The sequence below is a fragment of the Elephantulus edwardii genome, unplaced genomic scaffold (assembly GCF_000299155.1).
Source record: "Elephantulus edwardii isolate Elephantulus edwardi_28Jun2011 unplaced genomic scaffold, EleEdw1.0 scaffold00354, whole genome shotgun sequence".
NCBI lineage: Eukaryota > Metazoa > Chordata > Mammalia > Macroscelidea > Macroscelididae > Elephantulus > Elephantulus edwardii.
This window is the reverse complement of record NW_006400104.1, coordinates 840,489-863,570: the sequence shown is the minus strand read 5'-3', so window position 1 is coordinate 863,570 and position 23,082 is coordinate 840,489. Positions and strand designations below refer to the sequence as shown.

Here is a 23,082-nt window from a genome sequence, read left to right as displayed (position 1 = left end):
CATAGTGACCCCATGAACAAAAGATCTGAACCCTTTTCTATAACTATCATTGTTTCTCTACATTCTTTGAGTTTCCAGAGGTATGTTGTTTAGGAAGTGGAGGCCACTCCTGCTTCCAAGTTTGTCCCATTCTGGGTGCTCCACCAAACAAACACTGTCTACCATGGGTAACCCTTAACCCAGTATAAAGAAGCCATTACAACACAGTGGTAAAAGCATTTGTCTTAACCAGCAAGTTGGTGGTTCTAACACACTGACCCCTCTGTGAGGCAGAGATGTGGCCATCTGCTTTGTAAAGATTCCAGTCTTGGATTCCCCATGGAATTTCTCAACTCTGTCTTAGAAGGTTGCTGTGAGCTGGGATTGACTTGATGGCAACAGCGTAACCAATCAACCCAAAATATCATCATTTCAACATATAATTGATACTGAAACTTTTTCAAGAGTCATCTTGCCTTCTTTCTCTCCAGCTCTCAGTCTTCAAAAATTCAGTGTGTATTTTGCATGTAGAACACATTGCAGTTTGGGGTCATCACACTGCACGTACTCAGTGGGCCTATGTGACAGCTCACTTCCATATTGAATAGGTCAGAGCTAAATTATATCACTTTTGTACTTAAAACTTTTAAATGACTTTCACTTGCACCTTTTCTACATCTGTGCCTTGTAAGATAAGATGTAAGGCCTCACCAGTTCTAGTTCTGTTCTCACCCTGGACTGGTTTTATGCATTCATTCTTGGATCATACCCTTCAGCCTACCCTACTGTTTATCGACATTGGTCATTATTCTTCCCCTCAATATTCTCATTTTTATCTGGTAAATCCCTGTTTCAGAGACCTCTATAGTGTTTTCCTACCCTATCCTCAAGTGATTTCATTTTATTATTTTCACAGCTCCTACTATGCCTATAATCTGTGTCTCAGCATCATAGATATAATCAAATCATAATTGTCCTCCTAACTCAGGGTTGTTGCGTGGCTAAACATGTGTGTTTCTTTAAAGTGCATGGTAAACAGTAAGCACTCATGATATTTACTGATGCCAGAAATGGTATCATTCCTCAGCTTATTTCTTGATTATTTCACTAAAACCTTTCTAGTGTTATTCTGTTATCTGTCTTCATTAGAATGTAAACTCAATGAGGACAGGAACTTGATTGCCTTGGTATATAGATTGTTTCCTGGGATATAAAAAGTTCTCGATTACTTTTATGTTGAATAAATAAAAGAAGAAAGTAGTTCAACCTCTGCATTCCCATCTTTAACTTGGAAACTGCTTCACGTATTGAGCGTCTTTGACTGGGAACAAGGAGCAGGGAAAGAGCTTTCTTCCAAAACAGAGGAAAAAAAAAGTAAAGTCGTCCTTGGAATATCACACATTTTGTACTGTGTGGTTATACTTGCACAAAGTTTCCATTTCCTTTGTTTTTTTACTCTGTTGCTGTTGCAGTGAGCTCAAATATAGTTGTGGTTGTTAAGTGCCGTTGAGTCACAGGCGACTCATAACGACCCTATGAAGGAGAGTCCTCGACGTTGGATAGCTGCTTAAATCTCCATGTGACTGTCATCCTCACGTGAGCAGTTCCTCTCTCCCATGCTCATGCAGAGAGGAGCAGGGTGCAGCTGCACGGTCAGCAGATACAACACTTGAGCAGGGAAAAAACAACAGCAAACAAAAAACACATTATCACTGGGCCTGTGCAGGTCAAACACATGTTCAGGACTCTACTGTCAATTATATGCAGATTTCGAATTGCACCAAAGGCTTGATGCTCCTAATCCCTGTGCTGTTCAAGGGCCAACTGTATTTGAAATGTGTAAACTAGTGTTTCATGGACAAATCTTAAAGGTGTACCTGAGGAGTTGAAGATCCCCAGTTCATTGTCTCATTTACCAACCTTATTTCACTTTTTTTCTCTTTTTAGTGTCCTGTTAGATAAACGTTTTAGAGCTGAGTGTAAGAATTATGGAGTCATCATCCCATACCCGCCATCCAATCGCTATGAAACACTGCTGAAACAGAGACATGTTCAGGTATGGAGACTAAGAGCCAAGGTGGAGACGGAATGGGTAAGAAAGATAGAGCAGCTGTGAAGCTAGTGCAGAGATAAGAAGTTCCAACTGTGTCCTGTCCACCCTGCGTACTGCCCCACAGTGGATTTCTAAGCATAGGTACAACAGCTTTAGAACCTTACACTCAGTAAAGAGGCACTGGGGCTTCCTTTCAGTTCAAGCTCCTGCCTTTTTTGCCCATCTGTAGCTCGCCTCTGATGAGTTATGACCATTAAAGCAGCAACCTATTCTTTTAGTCAGCACTACCAATTGGTAGCATCAGGATGGATGGTGAAGAGATTGAGATTGTTCACAGCTTCAGTTTGCTTGGCTCCACGGTCAACACTCTTGGCACCAGCAGCCAGGAAATATAAAAATGTATTGTGATGGGAAAGTCTGCTGTTAGGGACCTCTCTAAAGTACTCAAGAGCAACGGTGTCTCTCTGGAGACTAAGGTGCGCCTGATACAGGCCATGGTCTTTGCAATCACTTGTTATGCATCAGAGAGCTGGACAATGACCAGGGAAGATAGAAGGAGAATTGATGCCTTTGAACTGTGGTGCTGGAGAAAAGTATTGAATGCACCCTGGACTGCTAAGAAAACAAACAGATTCATCCTGGAGAGGGTTAAACCAGGCTACTCCTTGGAGGCAAGGATTCTGGGGCTTCGTTTGACATACTTTGGACATGTTGTAAGGAGAGACAGGTCCTTGGAGAGGGACATCATGCTTGGGAGGGTGAAGGGACAGCACAGGAGGGGAAGGCCCTCTATGAGGTGGATTGATTCAGTGACTGGGGTAACCGGGATGGGTGTGTCAGAGGCAATGAGATTGGCACAGGATAGAGCAGGGTTTAGGGCTGTTGTACATAGGGTCGCTATGAGTCGCAAACGACTCGACGGCACGTAACAACAACAACAACAGCAACCCTCCATGTAGAAGGCCTGGATTTGGTTCCTGGCCAGTCCACCTCTTAGGCAGCCTTCATGTACCATCAGAGGATGCTTGTGTTTTCCTGTGATCCTGAGCTAGTTCTTCCTGACTATGATAGACTAGTAAGAAATACATGACAGTATATTTTTTTAAATCACCCAGTACAAATCTTGTGGCTCACCATGGCTCACTACATAATTAATAATTAGGATGGCACAGGACCTGGAAGCATGTTATTCTGTTGTGCACGAAGTTGCGGTGAGCTGCGGCTGGCGCAGTGGCAGGCAACAACAGCAGCACATGGACTGAGCGCAGATGCTGCTCTAAGTGAAGGCAGACTGGCTCATCTATGAAATGAGGCTTGTCCAGGAAAACCCAAGGTAGATATTACAGCCTGTTTTTGTGGAGTTGGTTTCTGTTCACATTAGTCTCTAGACAGAGGAAAAATGCTTCTGGGAGGACTTTTATCCTCACTTCAAAATGCTTATAGGAGCCAGACAGACAAAATAAGTGCTACCCCAGCAGACTTTGTGCCCTACTTCCAGAACCCTGCCGAGCGCCGAGCTGGTCTTCCTGCTGTTATCGCTGAGAGCCTATCACGTGGTCTGTGGTCTCTGGGACAGACTCAGGGAGCAGGCAGGCCAAGATGATTAAGATACAAAGCAAAAGTTTACTCTCGAAAACATGGACATTCCAGTTGCTATGAGGAATCCAAGGGAACTGGAGAAGAATAAGGAATATTTTCTTGAGTGTCAATAGCACTAGGTGAGAAAAACTTTCCTTTCAGCCTCTCAGAGGATTACTGTTATCAGTTGCAGATGTGGCCAGAATTAGCCACAGGATATTAAATACGGAGAACTTTATGTGCACACAAGATGGCTATAAGGGGCCCTACTCAGTTGGTAGAAAATGTATCCCAAAAGGGAAGTAGAAAAGATAAAATCCTTGCGAATAATCACCTGACACCTAGTAGGGTACAGTGCTCACAGCAAGCCCTCAATAAACGTTTATTGTTATTGCATGGCGTCTGCACTAATGCCCCTGTGAGCCCCAGTGGAAATCATCCTGAGTGATATTTTCCATGCTATAATCAGCCCTCCATTCTCGTGCTTTTAAATTCACCCCAGAAAGGCACAAAATAGTCCCTAACTGAGGTGCCTGCTGTTCCCTGGTGACAGTGAAGAGGCACACAGGACTGATGCAGAAAGGAACTCGGGGCTAAATTTAGGATATCAGCCACAGCATGGTAGAGGAGGCTGCAGGCAGCACAGGATTGCACCATCACAATGAACCTTATTTCTGCTCCACATTGTGTATGTCAAACAGGAGGTGTTTAAAAAGCCATTTGGTGAATACTCTCATGCACTCTTCAAGCAGACTAACTCCATCTGTCAGTTGGTCATACTCTGGTAGTTTGTGTGCTGCTGGGAGCTAACCCACCAGTGTTTCACATGCCGTCAGGGTCACCCATGGTGGACAGGCTTCAGTGGAACTTCCAGTCTAAGAAAATGACCAAGGAGGAAGGTGTAGCAATCTATTTCTAAAACTTAGCCAACAGGAGCCCTGTGGATCACAGAATACTCTCCAAGACAGTGCTTAAAGGTGAGCTTTCTAGGCTGGAAGGCATTCGACATACACAGCAGCCACAATAGTGAGCTGGAAAATACTGAGGATGAAGAGGGAGCAGATTAGGCAATAATTCAGGCTGCTTTTTATGGGGTTGCTGTGAATTAGAGCCTATTCATTGACAGATAACAAATATGTGTCTATACTTACATGTATGCATACTTGCACACGTATATATACACACACATATACTTGCTTTATACATATGTGTAAAGTTACATATATGAATATATTTATCATATTACACATAAATATATATACAAATATACTTACATATATGTAAATACATTGTTTTAAGGGCCATCAAGTCGTAGACAACTCATAGAGACCCTATGAATGAAAGACTTGACTTTCAACATTTCCCCAGGTTCATAGGGTTTCCGGAGGCAAGCTGTTTCAGAAGTGGATGCCACTCCTGCTTCCAAGCTTGTTTTAATCGAGGAGCTCCACCAAACACTGCCCACCATGAGTAACCATTATCGCATTTGATATATGCATATAAATATATATACATATATATATGCACACATACCCTCTAGCAGGTTTTCAGAGGCAGTTAATCACATGGGAGGAGATTCCTCATCCTTCTGTACTTAAATACATATATCATCTGTTTATAAACTTTGTGCTTTAACCGTTTGCAGCACGGCACTTTACTTCTGAATGCCTCAGCCTACAAATGTCTCTTAAGACAAGGATATTTTCTTTAAAAATCACAGTGACTTGTCATCCTAAGGGATCTGAACAATGCCATTTCTACTGAATCCCGAGTTGTCCCTGTAAATGCCGTTTACAGTTGTAACTCTATCCAGTTTCCTAACAGTGCCTTGTGTGTACCTTGGGTCACTTCTCTCTCTCCTTTCCAAACAGCTACTGGGTAGATCGATTGACTTGAATAGACTCATCACCCAGCGCATTTCTGCTGCCATGTATAAATCCCTCGACCAGGCCATCAGCCGCTTTGAGAGTGAGGACCTGACCTCTATTGTGGTAAGAAGAGGGGAGCTGATGGGAATTCTGATCATTGCCAGACTAATATGCAGCCAGTTCTAGAAAAGCATTCGGCATTCTCTCTGAATAATCAAGAATCAAAACCACAAACAGAACGAGTATGTTTTATCAAACCCGCCCCCCCTCCCCCAAATTCACTGGGTGAAAAGGAGCCTCTTAAAATCCCTAGTGCTCAGCAGCTTTCAGGCACAGCTGTTGGTCCTTCAGGATTCTGCAGAGGAAAGAAGATGAAGGAGTGGTCTGGCTTCATCACCCAGTGCTGCTATAACAGAGATTCCACAGTGGGTGGTTTTAATAAGCTCACATTTATTCTCTGTCACTTTAGGAGGCTAGAAGTCCAATTGCAAGGTGCCAGCTCTTAGGGAAGCTCTGTCTCTGTTCTGGGAAAAGGTCCTTGCTTCTGTCTCACTCATTGCTATTGAATCAGAACCGACTCATAGCTGAACATCCATTGGGTTTGTGAGGCTGCAAATTGCATGGGAAGAAATTGTCCATCTTTTCTGCAGTTACTGGTGTGTTCAAGCCACCAAAGAGCCACCTGCACAGCCTTTGAGTTAACAGCACAACGCCCCCGCGTACTGGGCATTCCCTGAAGGTCACCGTGTCCTGTCCCTTCCCCATTGTCAAGGAGCTGCCTGGTGTTGACACGAGTCCAAAAAGACACACTCCACTCCTAGTGTTTTTTCCTTGGTGAAACTGAGGTTCCCTCTTCCTACTCTCTTTCCTTCCCTTCTGTCTCTTGTAAGGTAAAAGTTGTGATAGGCTATACCCTAGGAGAGCACCCCTTAAATCTGGTAGGACTGCGTTGCCTTTCACCTTTCATCCTCTTGCTACTTATCTAGTTTGTCAGATCATGTTTAGCTCTACTTTAAATCATTATATGTATTTTCTCTTTCTCATTGCCGTCAAGTCAGGTCTGAATCATTGTTGACACTCCAGCAGGTTTCTGATGCTATAAATTGTATGGGAGGAGATTGTCTATATTTTTTCCTCAGAGTACTAGTAGATTTAAACCACCAGAGATGTGTGCCTTTGGATTAGCAGTGCAGCACTCTGGACTGTGCCACCAGAGCTCCCTGCAAGTATTTCAGGAGGACACAATTCAATCTGTGTTATGGTCCTAACAAGCTGGGGAAGGGCATAGAGCAGCATTGGCATCATGGGCACAGTTACTCGGGGCTCAGAGGAGCTTATGGCTGTAGGTTTAATGTTTCCCCACTTCTATCTTGAGCTTTTAATAATTTTTTTACTAAGAAGCCCCACATTTTCATTTGCACTGAATCCTGCAAATTCTATACCCAATTCTAAATTGCATCAAACATTCATCCTGTATCCGCCCATTAAAAAAAAAAATAAAACCCAACACCCAGTTTGAACTGCTCTCCATTTATTTGCCGTCTTGAAAAATTAGACCAGAGTTAGGCTTAATGGAATACAAGGAAGATTTTAATGTTTCAATAGTGGATGAGGAGAAGGAATGCAGGAAAGAAAATAGCACCACTGAAACACTACAGCAATAATTGTTGCAGGCAAGATGGATGCCAACATTAATGGCAAAATTTGAGAGAGAAAAAGGATATTTGCACGGTCTCAAACAATCTCTCCCAAGATATTTGTTAACTATAAAGCAAAAAGAATAACTTTACAGTGAAGAAAAATCAGCAGAAAGCTCTTTAATCAAATCTCAGGTTTAGTAACATTACCAGAAATGGAATATATTGATATTCTGTGCCCCTTTTGCAGGAGCCCTGGCAGCATAGTAGCTGAAGTGTTACCTACTAACACTGCCTAAGTGAGAGGTTGGCAGGCCAAACCTCCCAGTTACTCTGGAGAGTAAAAATGAAGCCTTCTCCTCCTGTTGAGCTCTATGACCTTGACAGCTCAGCAGGATGTTGCCATGGAGTCTAAATTGAGTCACTCACTGTGGGTTTAGTTGTGTTTTTGTTTTTTTTTTATTTGGTACCTACTCGTATTTGTAATTGTAATTTGTAATTGTTGGCAAGATGCCAATCTCAATCAAATAATCAGAAGGCGTAGGACAACCCCAGATAAGAAGCATTCCTCATAAGCAAGTAGGCATGACTCTTCAAAAGTGTCAAAATCATGAAAGATAAGGAAAGAACAGTTTCAGATAAGAGCAACTATAGCTAGGCAAGGTGATGCTGAGGAATAGATACTAGAACTCCAATAGAACATCTCTGGGAAAGCTAATAAAATCTGAGATCTGAATAAAGTCTGCCATTTGGTTAATAGGATTAAGCTAGTTTTAATTTCCTAGCTGGGGTGATTATAATGTGATTATGCAAGATTTGGTATGGATTTATGGATTGCATCTCAATGTCAAGAAAACAGAGATTCTTACCTGGACCAATAAGCAACATTATGATGGATGGAGAAGAGATTGAAACTGTCAACAGCTTCATCTTGCATGGATCCATAGTTAACACTCTTAGTACCAGCAGCCGGGAAATAAGGAGACATATTGTACAGAGAAAATCTGCAGTTAGAGATCTCTCTAAATTATTGAGTAGTAATGATGTCAGTTTGAAGACTAAGGTGCGTCTGATTCAGGCCATAGTCTTTTAGATCACTTGCTATGCATCTGAGAGCTGGATGGTGAATAAAGAGGACAGAAGAAGAACTGATGACTTTGAGTTGTGATGCTGGAGAAAAGCACTGAACATCCCATAGAAGGCCAGGAGAACAAACAGATATGTCTTGGAGAGGGTGTGGCCAGAGTGCTCTTTGGAGGCAAGAATGATAAGGCTTTGCCTCACATACTTTGGACATGTTGCTAGAAGGTCCTATTCCTTGGAGAAGGATATCATGATAGGAAGAGTGGAAGGTCAGCAAAGGAGAGGATGACCTTCAACCAGGAAGATTGACAATGAGTGCTGCAATGGGTTCTTGTGTGTGAGGATGGCGCAGGATAGAACAGGGTTCAGACCTTTTTTTTAAAGAGTCGGTATGAGTCATGCTTCACTTGAGGACACCTAACAATAACAACAACAACATGCAAGGTGTTAGAGGAACCCTGGTTATGTAGTACATAAATATGTCGGGCTGCTAACTAAAAGGCCAACAGTTCAAATCCACCGGTTGTTCCACAGGGAAAAGAGGCTCAGCCTCATCCCAAATGTCTCCTGCCTTGGAAACCTAAGAGAGGGTCACTAGGAGTCAGAATGACAGTGGTTCTGGTGTGGGTAATTGTGGGATGTAGGATATTCAGGATATATATTTTTATAACTTATTTGTAAGTCTAAAATTGTTTCACAATGAAAAGGAGTTTCTGGGAGGTTTTTGTGTTTAAGGGCCACGGAGCTCATCACCTACTGGGCAAAGAGTTGGACTTCCAACCCAAAGGTGAGTGGTTCAAATCCACTAGCTGCTTCATGTGAGAAGGATGGACAATCTCCCTTGCAGTTTACTGCCTCTGAACACCCACTGGAGGGTCAGCTCTGAGTTGAGTCCAACTTGATAGCAATAAATTATTTATTTTGTTGTTGGGTTTAACTGGACAAAATAGGGAAAGATGGTATTAGTAACTAGGACCCTGGAGTCAGAAAGGAGCTCTTGGTGGCCTAATGGTAAGAAGCTTCGCTGCAGTTCCAAAGGCACATAACTCGAATGCATGCAGGTGCTCAGCGGGAAAGGATGGGCAGTTTCCTCCCGTGTGATTAACTGCCTCTAAAAACCCACCAGAGGGTCAGCTAGGAGTTGGTTCTGACTCGACGGTACACAACAACACCAGCAACTAGAGTTAGAAGGCCTGGGCTTGGTCCTCCTCTACTGCTAACCAGCCGGCTGATCTCAGGCAAGTCACTTCCCTTTCTCAAGTTTATTTCCTTGGGTATAAAATAGAGGAAAGAGAATCCACCTCACAGAGTGGTTATAAGGATGAAATGAGATAGCCCCTGAGAATAGTCTGTCCTTTCAAATATTAAACATTCATTAATAGCAGCTTATAAAAGAGGCTGAGGGGAACATAGAGACTGTTGGCGTGATCAAGTGTTCTCAGGGAGAACTTCTAGCAGCGTTTAACACAGGACTTGGCCCAGCTGCCCACTTCAGGCCTGGGTCACTTATTTCAAGAGACTCTAATATAGCAGCACATGTTCTGCTGGGAAATCATCTGTCCACCTCTATTTTAAGAAACAGAATTGTACTTTGTTTATGACAAAAGGTTCACAGTGATTATCTCCAAGCGTTGAGGTTTTTATTTTCTTCTCTTTTGTTTATGTACATTTTCTAGGTTCTCCTAATGAGAATACCTTATGGGAACAAAAAAAAATAAAATTGTATTGTTTTTTTAAAAAAATAAATCCCTGACCTATCACCACCCCTTGAAAGGTACTGAATGTTCTTTTATCTGAAAAAAAAAAAATTAAAACGACTGAAAGCCTTTGTTTGTCAGGTAAGAGCAGTGGCTTCCTGGGAAAACCCACTTCCTGTGATGCCCACAGAGAAGAGGCCCCAGGGGAGTGCTCTCCTCTTGAGACCAGGTCGACCCTACTCATCGCTCATCTTGGCAGAGAAGCTTCTGCCTCTACCATACGGCAAACAAACCAAGGAATGTGCTTCCCTCAGCTGTCAGCTCCATCCTACTGTCCAAGAAACGCATTCTGGGTGGTGGTGGTAGAGAGGCAGCTTTGGAGCTGGGGAGATGGTAGAGGTTGGTCCATCAGGTAGCTTGTTTCCCAAAACTAAGCAAATAGATTCTCAGGGTGACCAGACCCTGAAGTGGAACAAGTTGTGTTGTGTTTAGGCTGCACAGTGTATTCGGAATTTTGAGTCAACGTGTCTCATTAGGAAGAATTTTTTAAAAAAAAAGACACTCTGGCCACATGAGAGTAGTGTTCTTAGATGGCATTGGTTTCCTGGAAATTCTTGAAGTGCCCATTTGATGGTATGGTCTGTGCTCTCTTCAGTTTGTCTGTAGCCCCAGCTGTAGCCTACTTCATCATGACACCTACGAGGTGTCACTGTGCCTGGGCTTGAGTCCCCTGTCCACCTAGATAACGCCTAGTATTTTCTGAAGGACAGAAATGTAGTCTTTAATAATAACCCCATCCTAACATTCTTTTGCTTTACTTGTGACACTGAGTGACAGGCTTTTTCCTAACCAGTGTAGAAGTGGGATGAGAGTGCAAGGGGTAGTCACACCTGCATGAAGGATCCGTAAGATCCGGTGCTGTGTGCATATAAGGTTGACGCCCGACTCCTGAGCAGCTGCGGTTCTCTCTGGGCAGGAGCTCGAGTGGCTGCTGGAGATCAACCGGCTCACGCATCGTCTACTGTGTAAGCACATGACCCTGGACAGCTTCGATGCCATGTTCCGGGAGGCCAATCACAACGTGTCCGCCCCCTATGGCCGCATCACCCTGCATGTCTTCTGGGAGCTGAACTTTGACTTCCTCCCCAACTACTGCTACAATGGGTCCACAAACCGGTAAGGACTATCTGGGGAAAGGGACCAGTTACCTGTCTCCTCCAAACTAGGTACAATTCACCTCCACCCATTCCGCTGTGAGCATTTCACTGAACACCTTCCTAGTGCTAAAGGCTGGGGGTGCCATGGTGACTAAGCATCTTGAAGCCTTCAGGCCAGAGAAGGATGCCGACAACTGAACAACTGCATAGTAGATGCCACAGCCCGTGAACAAAGAGGTAAAGACAGACTCACAGTCTTGAGAGGGTTTCAGGACCATGTGATTTATACCAGGAAGGTGACATAAGCCTCAGGAAAGATTCTCTGAAGATACCATTCTTTAGGTGAGATGTGCAGGATAAGTACAAATAAATAAGGTAACATAGAATGAGTAGTTTCCAAGAAACTGATGAGGTTGGAGGGAGTGGGATGAGATATGGAACTTTGAAAGACAAGGCAGCACACAGAAGGAAGCAGGAGGTTGACCCATGTGATGCTGCTGGCTATTTTAAGACAAGACACTTACAGACTGAGTTTAAGATAGAGAAGTGACTTGATCAGATGGTGGTCTTTAAGGACTTCTACCAGTCTCTATCTGGAATAGACATACATTTGGGGAGCACACATGCACGTGATAGGGAGGAACGTGCCTCCCTCAGCGTGCACATGCCTGGTCCAGACACCGAGGGAGAGGCAGTTCCTAATCTCTGTTCCTACAGAGGCTCCTAACCTGGGTGAAGAGGCGAGGCAGATACACAAGTAGAGAAAGCCAGATGCTATGGTGTCAGCTCCATTTAATGACAACCCCACGTGTCTCAGACTAGAACTATGTGCCATAGTGTTTCAGTGGCTGAGATTTAGGAAGTAGATTGTTACATCTCTCTTCCAAGGCACCTCTGGATAGGCTCGAACCTCCAATCCTTCTAGCTGGCAGCTAAGCAAGTTAGCTATTTGTACTCTCCATGGACTCCGCATCAGTGTGTAAGAATGCACAGGAATGTATACATCTACAGACCCTCCTCAGTATGCTAGGGTTCTGTATACGTTTGTGATTGATGGAAATGTATGAGAGGAAGTCACAGAGGCAGCTGAATCCATTAGCAAGACAGACTTGCAGTCCTCTGAAGATTTGAAATGCCTCTCTTGAGGAACTCGCCACTTGCGTTTCCACAACCTACAAGCTAACAATGACTTTGATGTTCTTTATGGTTGGGGGAAGTTCAAAATAGTCATAATATTTGGTGGCAAGTGAATATTTCTTGAAATTTATAGTTTATTGGAGCACAGCGATGCTCATCTGGGTGTGTATTTTTGATGACAGTTTCTCCCAGCAATGTCAGAATTCAGTAGTTGAGACAGATGTATGGCCTGCCTGCAGAGCCTACAATATTTACTGTCTAGAATACTTACAGAAAAAAAAATAAAATTTGTTGACCCTTGCTCTTGATAAACCAAGCTGGTGTTGAAGGAGTTGCGTCCTGGAGAAGGCCCAGCCCTCTGTCCTTCTGAGCAACCATGAGCCTGAGTTGTTGTTAGGTGCTTTGGAGACAACAACTCATAGCGACATGATGAACAACAGATCTGAACCCTGCCCTGTCCTGCACTATTCTCACCATCTCTGATGTGCTTGGGCCCATTGTTACACTCACTGTCAATTCATCTTGATAAAGGTCTTCCTCTCTTTATTTGACTTCACTTTTCCCAGCATGATGTCCTTTTCCAAGGACTGGCCCCAGGTAGAGACTGCTGATCTAGACTGCTGTTTTTCCATCTAAGGAGAGGACATCATAGTTGAACAAGAGGATCTTAGAACAGTTTAGTGCCTATATAGGCAACCTCTAAAGAAATAGTAACATACCACTGTGACACTTTATTTGCCCAGGAAGGGTCCTCACCCCATCATGCCCTGCAGAGGGTATTATCCTACTACCATTGAGCCTATTCCAACTCACAGAGCTCTGTAATATTAAGGCCCAGCTAACATCCTTCTCATTTCTTCTCTTCTACCAGTTTTGTTCGAACTGCCATTCCTTTTACGCAAGAACCACAAAGAGATAAACCCGCTAACGTCCAGCCTTATTACCTTTATGGATCCAAGGTGAGTAGTCCCACTGTCTCTTGCCTGAGAGAAAACAAATAGAAAAGGTGTTGTCTGGAACAGTAAAGAACAGTAAAGGAGAAGAGGTAGCAGTAAGACCCAGGCAGAAACAACGGTACATATATTCACCTTTATTTGTGCATAGCTGGCAGGGACGAAGTGAACACAGAACTAGCAGGCAGGAAACTGCTTGCAAACAGGTGAGGACTTCTTTAAGTAAGCAAGAAAGAAATAGGTCTGTGGGGTTTCTCATCTCAGCTTTCCTTTTCCTTCTGTATCTCAGTGGATTCATCGCAGTATCTTCCTGTGGTTCTGGGTGTTGCATTCCATAAATATGAGAGATTGGAAACAGGAAAAGATTCAGAAGGTGGAGCTTTGAAAGAAGTCTCAGATAACTAGAGACTGAGCTGATCAGCAGGTCTTGTGACTCTTTACTTGCTCTTGGCCATGCATATACATCCAGGATCTAACTAAACCTTCCCGAACAGTGTACCTGTTCTAAGCCCGTCAGTTCTTTTTGCCATTAACTTCTATTGAATGCCCACAATGCCAGGTTTTACACACAGGAGATATTCCAGCCTCAAAACAGACTCTCTCTCTCTTCCTTGGGTTCCATCCATTTTCACAGCTATGGCAAGTCACGGGGACAGTGCTCACAAATGCTCAACACAACTTAGTATGTAGGAGATTAATTTCTACCACAGAGGTTATGTGAGGTGGTAAAGGTGCCATGGAAAGGGATAAGCTGTTAAACAAATACAATGCCTGCTTATTCCTTTGCAATGGAATACAAATGGGCACCCTTGATGTTGTTCTCAAAAAGAAAAAGCACTAATGGATGTAGAAGAGGAACTGACAGTTTGACTGTAATAATGTCAGGCGAAGTGCTCGTCTAGGTCTGGGAGCCCTGCTTGTAAGGGTAATTAAATGAGTTCCCAGCAGTTGAGCCCCATGGGGTTGAGAGGATCTTAGGATGATGCTGGGAGAGGGCAAGGCCTTCTTTAGCACAGCCAGTCTCATCAAGACAATTGTCTCAAGTCAAGGGACCCTTACTTCACAGCCTTGGAATTAAAAAATATTCATTAATTTCAAATCATATTATTAAATCAAAGGAGAAGGTCATATTATGGTGCTAGTATTGTTAATCTCTCTCCAGTACTTGCTTATCTCTCTTTTTACCAAAAATACGAGAGCAGGCTGCAAGCACCAAGCCTTGGGCGTACAACTGAATCTAATTTGAACTTATTTTCATTGTATTTATTTCTGTAGCTCTTTGCATTTATTTATAACAGGAGAGTATGGGGTTGGTTGGTTTATTTTATGGGGTAATTACTGCTATCTTCTTAAAACAAGCTTAAGTTGTAAAAATGAATGAATTGAAAGAAAAAAATAGTTGTCTGTACTTTAGAGAGAGAGTGTGTGTGTGTGTGAGAGAGAGAGAGAGAGACAGAGAGAATGGCAGTAGGGTACAATTTGTACCTGGGATTTGGAAAATTCTAGAGCAAGGCTTCTCACATCTTATAATACGACATAGAATATATAAGGTGATAGACACAATTGTATAAACACAATCTCCCTAACTTCAAAGACAATATTTATCCATTGGACTAAAAGTAAAGCCCATCTGCAACTAAAAAATGTCCTAGAAGTATTGTGTTTGTTATTATAATACAAATCTCACACTTTGCCTCCATAGTATATTCTTGGTTGTTTTAATGTTAAAATAATGCTTTTCATTCTAACTGCACCTTACAATGGAGTCTAGTGAGCAATGCCACGTTTTCCCCTTTGTGTACACTGGGACATACATTTGAGCAGTTTGTCATAAGAGATTCACCTAGTTTTTCCACAAGGACACAAACATTTGCTGGGTGAGAAACAGGGACTCAAGAGACACAGGTGTTTTCTAAGCAAAGACCTAAGAAGTGCAGGGTTTTAGAAAGGTCGTATGGACTGTCTCCTTCCTGCTGCTCACTCCACAAACTGAGGCAGCCTGGCAGGCTGGTGGGCGCCCTGCCTGGGGAAGGCACCCATGCCCTCTGCGGCATCGTGTGCAGCTTCTGCTTCCGGCTCAGCGGCTGCTGCCGAGTTCTTGCGTGGCAGTTCCACGAGGGGGAGCCCCTGCAGGTCTTCTTCCCTCTGGCCAATGGCTGCTGTTTCTTCCGGCCATCTCACCAGCCCATTGGCTTCCTCCATGAGGCCAGCTCTGTAAGACCAGCGAGGCTCGTGGCAGCGAATACACCAGAACTGGAGACAGATGAAGGCCAAGACAGCTGTGAAACAGGCCAGCAGAATGGCCATCAGCACCCAAAGCGAGATCTGGGGGTCCACCAGGGAGCTTCCAGAAGCCAGTGGTCTCTTATCCAGGGTGTGGAACATGGTGCAGTCGTGCCTGTAGGGGAAGGCGGCCTTCTTGCAGCTGATGCACAGGATGTAGAGAGTGGAAGGAGCCAGATGTTCGAGCGCTACTGTGCTGATCGTGCGAGGCACCTTCTCCTCGTGGTGGAAGCTGTAGCGAAGATAGCCAGAGAAGATGCTGTTCCAATTGGGTCTATACATAACATGGTAATAGTCCTCCAGGCAGGTCTCCGAGGACGACCAGGAGATGATGGCTCTCGTATAAGAAACGTTCCCAACCTTGATGTTCATCTCAATTCTGGAACCAGAATCAAAGTGAAGAGTAATATTCCCCTATCTAAATACTTACTCATAAAGGTCCTAAAACCCAAACAAACTTAGTGATGTTGAGTCTGTTCAGACTCATAGAGACCCTATGGAACAGAGTAAAACTGCTCCATAGGTTTGGAAGCAAACCATCTTTCTTCCATGACATGGTAGGTAGGTTCCAACTATCAGCCCTGAGGTGAGTATTTGCTAGTCAAGGATCCTTATAGTAATTGTAGATGCCACTTACTGAATATGTTCTAGAAACTAATATAACCTCCAATTTTATAAATTAATGGAAGCAAAGAAATTATGGTACTTAATTAGGCATAGCTAAGAAGTGACAGAACAAGAGTTTAAATGAGGACTCGCACATGCTAAAGGTCATGATGCCTAGACCTACAGAAAATTCACCCATATTTCTTTGTGCATGCCAAACTGGTAAAATCCCTCCAATATACTTTCCCAATCCTTAAAAAAAAGGAGGAAGAAGAAACAGAACCACGGAGTTCCCACTTTTGTCATTATAGTTCTGTGACATCTAGTTAGACAATTGTTTGACCTAAAATTGCTCTTCCTAAATAGCTTCTGCTCCAAATGACATGAACTTGGAACATTCTGCTTTGTTAGCCTGAAGATTTGCTTTGCCACTCCTTAGCAACTGATTTTACCCCTAGATAGATATATATGTGTGTGTATGTATGTGTGTGTGTGTGTGTGTAAGTATGTATGTATGTATATATATATATATATATATATATAAAATATAATTTTTTCCCTTGATGTGCTCTTTCAAAGCCAAGGATATCCAAGGCATTAGTTTCATAGGTGAAGATAGTCAAGCCCTTATATTAGCTGTGGTTCAAATCCACCAGCTTCTCCACAGGAGAAAGATGGTCAGTCTCCCCCTGTTCAATTAACTGCCTCTTGAGAACTTGCCAGAGGGTCAGCTCTGGGTTGGTTCAACTTGACGGTACACAACAACAACTACTCCTCCTGCTACTACTAAAAGGAGTTCTGGTGGCCTGGTGATAAGAAGCTGTGCTGCAGTCCCAAAGGCATGCAGTTTGAATTCACCAGCTGCTTCGCTGGAGGAAGGTGGGCAGTCCTGTCCCATGTGAAAACCGCAACAGCTACTGCAAAGGGAGCTCTGGTGGCTTTGTGGTAAGAAGCTACACTATAGTCCCAAAGATACAACAGTTCAAACCCACCAGCTGCCCCACTGGAGAAGGATGGGCAGTCTTCTCCCAAGCAATTTACTGCCCCTGAAAACCCGCCAGAGGGTCAGCTGTGGGTTAATTCCAATTTGAAGGCATACAACAACAACAAACATACAACTGCTACTATTCCACCGAACTCATAGTCATTGAGTCAGAACCATCTCAGAGCTCATTGAGTTTTCAAAGCTGTAAGTTGCACGGGAGGAGATTTTCCCTCTTTCTCTCGTGGAGTCACTGCTGCATTTGACCTGCCATAGAAGCATGGTCTTTGGATTAGCTGTACAGCCCCCCATGGACTATCCCATCAGAGCAGCTCACTACTACTACTACTACTACTAGTACCACTGACACTGACTATGACAACTATGACATTATAATAGCTCTCCTTAGTGAGCACTTGTTTCAGGTTATACTCAATGCTTAATGTACTGGACTAAGTCTTTCTTCTTCACCAGGCCCTCTGAGGTGGATCCCCATTTTAAAGATGTACAGTCTAGGTCATTCTGCTTATAATTTTTTCTTAAAAACAATGTATTCGAACTTTGTAAATAAGTCAGAATTTTTTAAGAACACAGCAAACGAAGACACAAAGCTACTCAAACATTTGATTTCTGAATGAAGGCTGCTTGGTTTAGCGACTGACCATTATTGCAAAATGAGGTGGTGATGCGGAAACCCAGCTGGTGTTTTTCCAGACAGCTCAGATAACTATTTTCAGCTTGCCAGCTCTGCCACTTTGGTTAGAGAAAGCCGTTTTCAAGCTGTGTCATTTCTCTGTAATTATATCCATTTGAAAGATACATATCCCTCCACTAAACCTCCCCTAATGTAAAATTAGGAGATAATCATGCTCAGCAAATATACGTCTGCCTTCCTCTCTAATGTGATATCCAGATTTTGCCTTGTTGTTAGGTGTCACTGAGTCGAGTATGACTCGTAGCAACTCTGTGAACAACAGACCTGAATCCTGTCCTGTGCTTTGCCATCCTCACAATCTCTGACACATTTGAACCCTTTGTTGCAGTCACTGTGTTAAACCATCTCACTGGGAGTCTTCCTGTATTTCACTGACTCTCTACCTTTCCAAGTATGACGTCCCTTTCCAAGGAATAGCTTTGGGTCACAGTACAGTAAACAGTAGTTGCTAGGATTTTAATCTGAATTGGATGTGAAGCTGAACTGATTTCTTTTAAGACCTGCCATTCTCTCTGCCCTGTTTCCCTTCCCGTGTGTGTGTGTGTGTGTGTGTGTGTGTGTGTGTGTGTGTGTCCGTATTTCTCAGAGAGCTATGTAGAAAGATACACAGCACAGAGTAACTTTCCAACCCTGTTTTCCTTCTCTAAAGATGACAGTGAATTAAAATGTTGGAGAAGGAGATGATTATTTTTCCACTCAGTTGGAAATTTCTTTCCAGAAAAATAGGTAATGACAGGGTCTAGAGCGGCAAACTCTGGTCCTTCCAGGGGAAGTCACTCACTACAAAGGAGAAAGAATATTTGTGCTCCCTCTTTTAGTCTCCTCTTACACACGCAGCCACCCCAGCACCCCACACAATCCTGTTACTACACGTCCAGCCACAAGGAGAAGAGCTTAATTCATTGCTTATGATAACGTAGACTACTCCCTTTGTTAAACCTTCCCATCAGGGGGAAGGGAATCACGTTTCTTGTCCTAGTCTTTTCTCCAGTTTGCCTCCTGTCTGATACTGGCTGGCTTTGCAGACGGAGTTCCCCACAGCAGACATTATGAAGAGCTTTCTGCCTGGGTGCTAGCAGCACATCCCGCTTTTCAGATCAAATCACTCTTCCTTATTTACTTTTCTTCCACCACTTCTGTTTCTAAATGCCCCCTATTATGAGCTCATATTGCCATGCCCTGGACCTTCTGCAAGGCGAGTATGAAGGGAGGAGCTATTTACATTTTCAAGAAGCGCCATTCCTGTCTCTTACCTGATGCTGGCTGTGTCCCCTGCTTACGCTCAGCCTCAAAGGCAGAGTGGACCAAAGCTGAAAGAATGGTGCTTTCTCCCCTCCTCCGCCGTGGGCTCTCCTGGATACCTCTCTCACCACGGTCTGAGTAATCTCGCTGTCGCCCCCAATGCTCACATTATTCATTTCTTCAGATCAGCATCATTCACCATGGCAACCAACAGGCATCTCTACGCACATTGCTTTCATGGACCAGTCTGGAAAGGCATTTGCCCAGTGAAAGAAGCTTTCAATTATTTTTTATTTTTTTCTGAAAAAGGGCAAACAATCTCCTGCAAATGAATCCCCTGGATAGTACTAATTTCTCCAGGGCTCCTACATCTCCTCTTTAATTGGATGGTATCCCCCTATTTTATTGCCCCATTGAGATCTTTGGACAGTAGTTGCAAATGAGAAGAGATCTTTCTTTGTTATCCCACAATTAAAAGAATAGCCTTCATCTTTATCCCCTCACAATATCATTCTTGCCTCCTTCCCCACCTGACTACTGCGGACTACTGCTGGTACTATTAAATAAGAGAAAGAACGACCATTAATGAGCAGTTGCCACTCTGCAGACTGTTCTATGTGGTTGAAATGCAGTAATAAGTCTCCGTTGTCCTTCACCATGTCCTGTGATGTGGATGCCCATTTTACACATGAGCAGCCTGGTGTTTAATATATTTTAATATGCTGACTGTGTTTAACACAATGACTTTGAACATTCCTTCCCATCCAAGAATCCCAACTACTTTCTTGCCCTATAGCCATTTCCCTCGCCTCAAAAATTCTCCCACTGCCATCCTGCTGCTCCCAATTTTATGAGAATATGCTTGTCCCTGTTAAGTGCTATCCTGTCAATTCCAGCTCATGGTGACCATACAGAAGGGAGCAGAACTGCCCAGAGTGTTTCCAAGGCAATGATCGATCTTCACTCCGCAGAGCAGCTGGTAGGATCTACTTTCGACCCTTTGATCGGCAGCCAAGACCTTGCCGCACAGCCAGTGTTCCTAGGCTCACACCACCACCTTTCTATTGACAAGGCCACAAAACACATCTAAAGGCAGGATGAGAAGTATCTCAGATAGTTGAGATATGAGGTATCTCACATAGATGATGTGTTTGTAAACATATGCTCAGCTGTGCATCTGAGAGCTGGACATTGAATAAGGATGACAGAAGAATCGACACCTTTGACCTGTGATGCTAGAGAAGAGCACTGAACATCCCATGGATGGCCAAGAGAATGAACAGATACATCTTGGAGAGGGTGCAGCCGGAGTGCTCTTTGGAGGCAAGAATAATAAGGCTTTGCCTCACATATTTAGGACATGTTGCTAGGAAGGGCTATTCTGTGGAGAGGGACATGATGCTGGGAAGGGTGGAGGGTCGGCGAAGGAAAGGAAGACCTTCAACCAGGAAGACTGACAATGAGTGCTGCAATGGGTTCTTGTGTGTCAGGAAGTGTGAGGACAGAGCAGGATTTAGATCTTTTGTTCATAGGGTCCCTTTGAGCCATATTACTTGTCACCTAAGTACAAGAATAACATGTGTTTTTAAAAGCCAGATTTGTTCTTAGCTGAAGTATCCAAGGAAACCAACCCATAAAGGTCTTCTTGTGCTTTATGTCAAAAACATTTAAAATGTTGTGAAGAGTTAGCCAGTGAGTCACAACACCTTACCCTGGCCCTGAGTCTCTGTGAGCATGTCTTGGGTGACCAGGGTTCCTTGATGAGACACCTGCCCTGTGGCTCTCCTTTAGCATTCAGTCTTCAAATTTCCTGTACTAAATTGGCTGTGATGTCCACAGCTCAACTCTTCCCAAATGCCAGCGATGACTCCCTGCAAAGCATAATGATAGCCTCTCCTCAGAGAGGCAAGGCAGGTGTCCTTTGGAAAGAGTTATTTTGAGGAGAATAAAAATACCAGAGTTTAGGGGCTTGGAGGGGCAAGGTGAAATTCATACCTTTTTTCCTCAGAAAATGAAAATGTGTTTTGATGTGTTCTGGATGACATTGTTAACTGTAAGCTTTATATGTTGGAGAAAATAAGACTGCGGGAACTTGCTGCCTAGGAGTCCTCTTATTTCACTGACCCAGAGAGAAGAAATGGCATTCCTCAGGCCACCGGGCTGATTCCAGGAGTGGAAACCAAGTCAGTCTGCATCTGAGGCTATAAACAATAGATCTAAACCTTGCCCCATCCTGTACCATCCTCACAATCTCTACCGAGCTGCATCCTATTGTTCTAGTTACTCTATCCATCTTGTTGAAGGTTTTACCCTCTTCCTTTAACCCTCTGCCTCTTCCAGCGTGATGTCTTTTTCCAAGGACTGGCCCCTCCTGGTAACATGCCCAGAGTATGTGAGGCAAAGTTTCACCATCCTTTCCTCTAAGGAGCACCCACGTTTCTCTTCCTCCAAGCCAGACTTGTTTGTGCTTTTGTTTGCTCATGATATATTCAATATACCAACACCACAGTTGAAAGCTTTCCGTTCTTCTGTCTGTCTTATCTGTAGTCAGTTCTTACTTGTGTGTAAGGTAATTGAAAATACTATGGCTCACGTCAGGCACACCTTAGTCCTCAAAGTGACATTCTTTTTCTTTCTTAATAATTTAAAGAGGTCCTTTGGAGCAGATTTGCCCAATGCAATATATCCTTTGATTTCTTGACTATAGCTTCCTTGGACATTGAATGTGAATTCAAGTAAAATTAAACTCTTGACATTTTCATTTCCACCCCCACATTTACCCTGAAGTTGTTTATAGTGCCAGTTGTGATGATTTTTGTTTTCTTTCATTGACAAAACTCTTTGGTCAACAATAACTCTTCACCTTGTGGATTCACTTGAGAAGTAGAGATAGGGCTTCCCAGTGCAGTGGCTTCCAGAATGATAGTAACAGACAGGGAACTAAGTGGCCTTGAAGAGAACATCCAGCCACTTGAATGCAGCTAATAGAGGTAGGGACAGCATTACAGGAATGCCTTGGGAATATTACAGGTTCAGTTCCAGACCTCTGTGCTAAAGCCCATATTGCAGTAGTGTGGGTCAGATGCTATCTTTGGTTTCCTAGTGCATATGTTAAAGTTATGTTTAACTATTGTTGTTGTTGTTGTGTGTCATCAAGTACGACTCATAGCAATCCTATGAATAAAAGATCTGAACCTAGTCCTGTTCTGCGCCATCTTCACTTCCTGACATCCAAGAGCCCATTGCAACAGTCACTGTGTCAATCCACCTGGTTGAGAGTCTTCCTGTCCTTTACCAACCCTCCACTCTTCCCAACATCATGTCCCTCTCCAAGGAATAGCACCTCCTAGCATTATGTCCAAAGTTTGTGAGGCAAAGCCTCATCATTCTTGTCTCCAAAGGGCACTCCGGATGCAGCCTCTCCAAGACATATCTGTTCATTCTCTTGGCTGTCCATGGGATGTTCAGTGATCTTCCCCAACATGACAGCTCAAAGAGGTCAATTCTTTTTCTGTCATCCTTATTCATTGATCAGTTCTCAGATGCATAGCTAATAATCAGAAAGACTGTGGACTGAATCACACACCTTAGTCCTCAAACTTATATCACTACTCTTCATTACTTTGGAAAGGTCCCCAACTACAGATTTTTCAAGGACAATGTGTCTCTTTATTTCCCAACTGCTCATTTACAATCATCTTGGGGCGGGGGTGGGGAGAGGAAAAGGGGGGAAGTCTCCTATGTAGACAAACAAGATCTGGTGGGCAGGCCTTTGTATTTAAAAATTGATCTGGTCCTACCTGTGAGTGAGCCTTTATCTTGGTGAAGTTGGATCCTTGTGGGTAAGTGTTCGTGAATTACTTGAAAGCCAGGGATAAACTGATTGAGTGTTTCTAATTGTTAGCAATCAAGTGTAAGCTGATTAACTGTATCTGTTTAACTGTACTGTAGTTTATTAAGTGTTCAGTACCATTATGAAAAAGTTTTTAAATATTGTTGAGAATTTCCAAAATGTGACCCAGATATGAAGTGAGGCCACACTATTGAAAAAATAATGCCAAGAGACTTGCATGATGCAGGATTGTTATTTATACAATTTCACAGAATATCTG

The 23,082-nt window shown here is 43.4% G+C and overlaps 2 protein-coding genes across 7 annotated transcripts in view; one reads left to right on the top strand and one right to left on the bottom strand.

The window, feature by feature from the left end:
- Window positions 1-23,082, top strand: part of CYFIP2 (cytoplasmic FMR1 interacting protein 2) — a 175,048-nt gene that overhangs the window by 94,926 nt on the left and 57,040 nt on the right. For all 6 annotated transcript variants that reach the window (XM_006901973.1, XM_006901970.1, XM_006901975.1 and 3 more), the window contains 4 exons: window positions 1,927-2,035; window positions 5,482-5,601; window positions 10,872-11,071; window positions 13,061-13,148. In XM_006901973.1, the coding sequence (XP_006902035.1) occupies window positions 1,927-2,035; window positions 5,482-5,601; window positions 10,872-11,071; window positions 13,061-13,148 (517 nt within the window). The remainder of the gene's footprint in view (window positions 1-1,926; window positions 2,036-5,481; window positions 5,602-10,871; window positions 11,072-13,060; window positions 13,149-23,082) is intronic.
- FNDC9 (fibronectin type III domain containing 9) lies at window positions 15,120-15,797 on the bottom strand. The gene has a single exon (XM_006901979.1). The coding sequence runs from the start codon at window positions 15,795-15,797 to the stop codon at window positions 15,120-15,122; it is 678 nt and encodes a 225-aa protein (XP_006902041.1).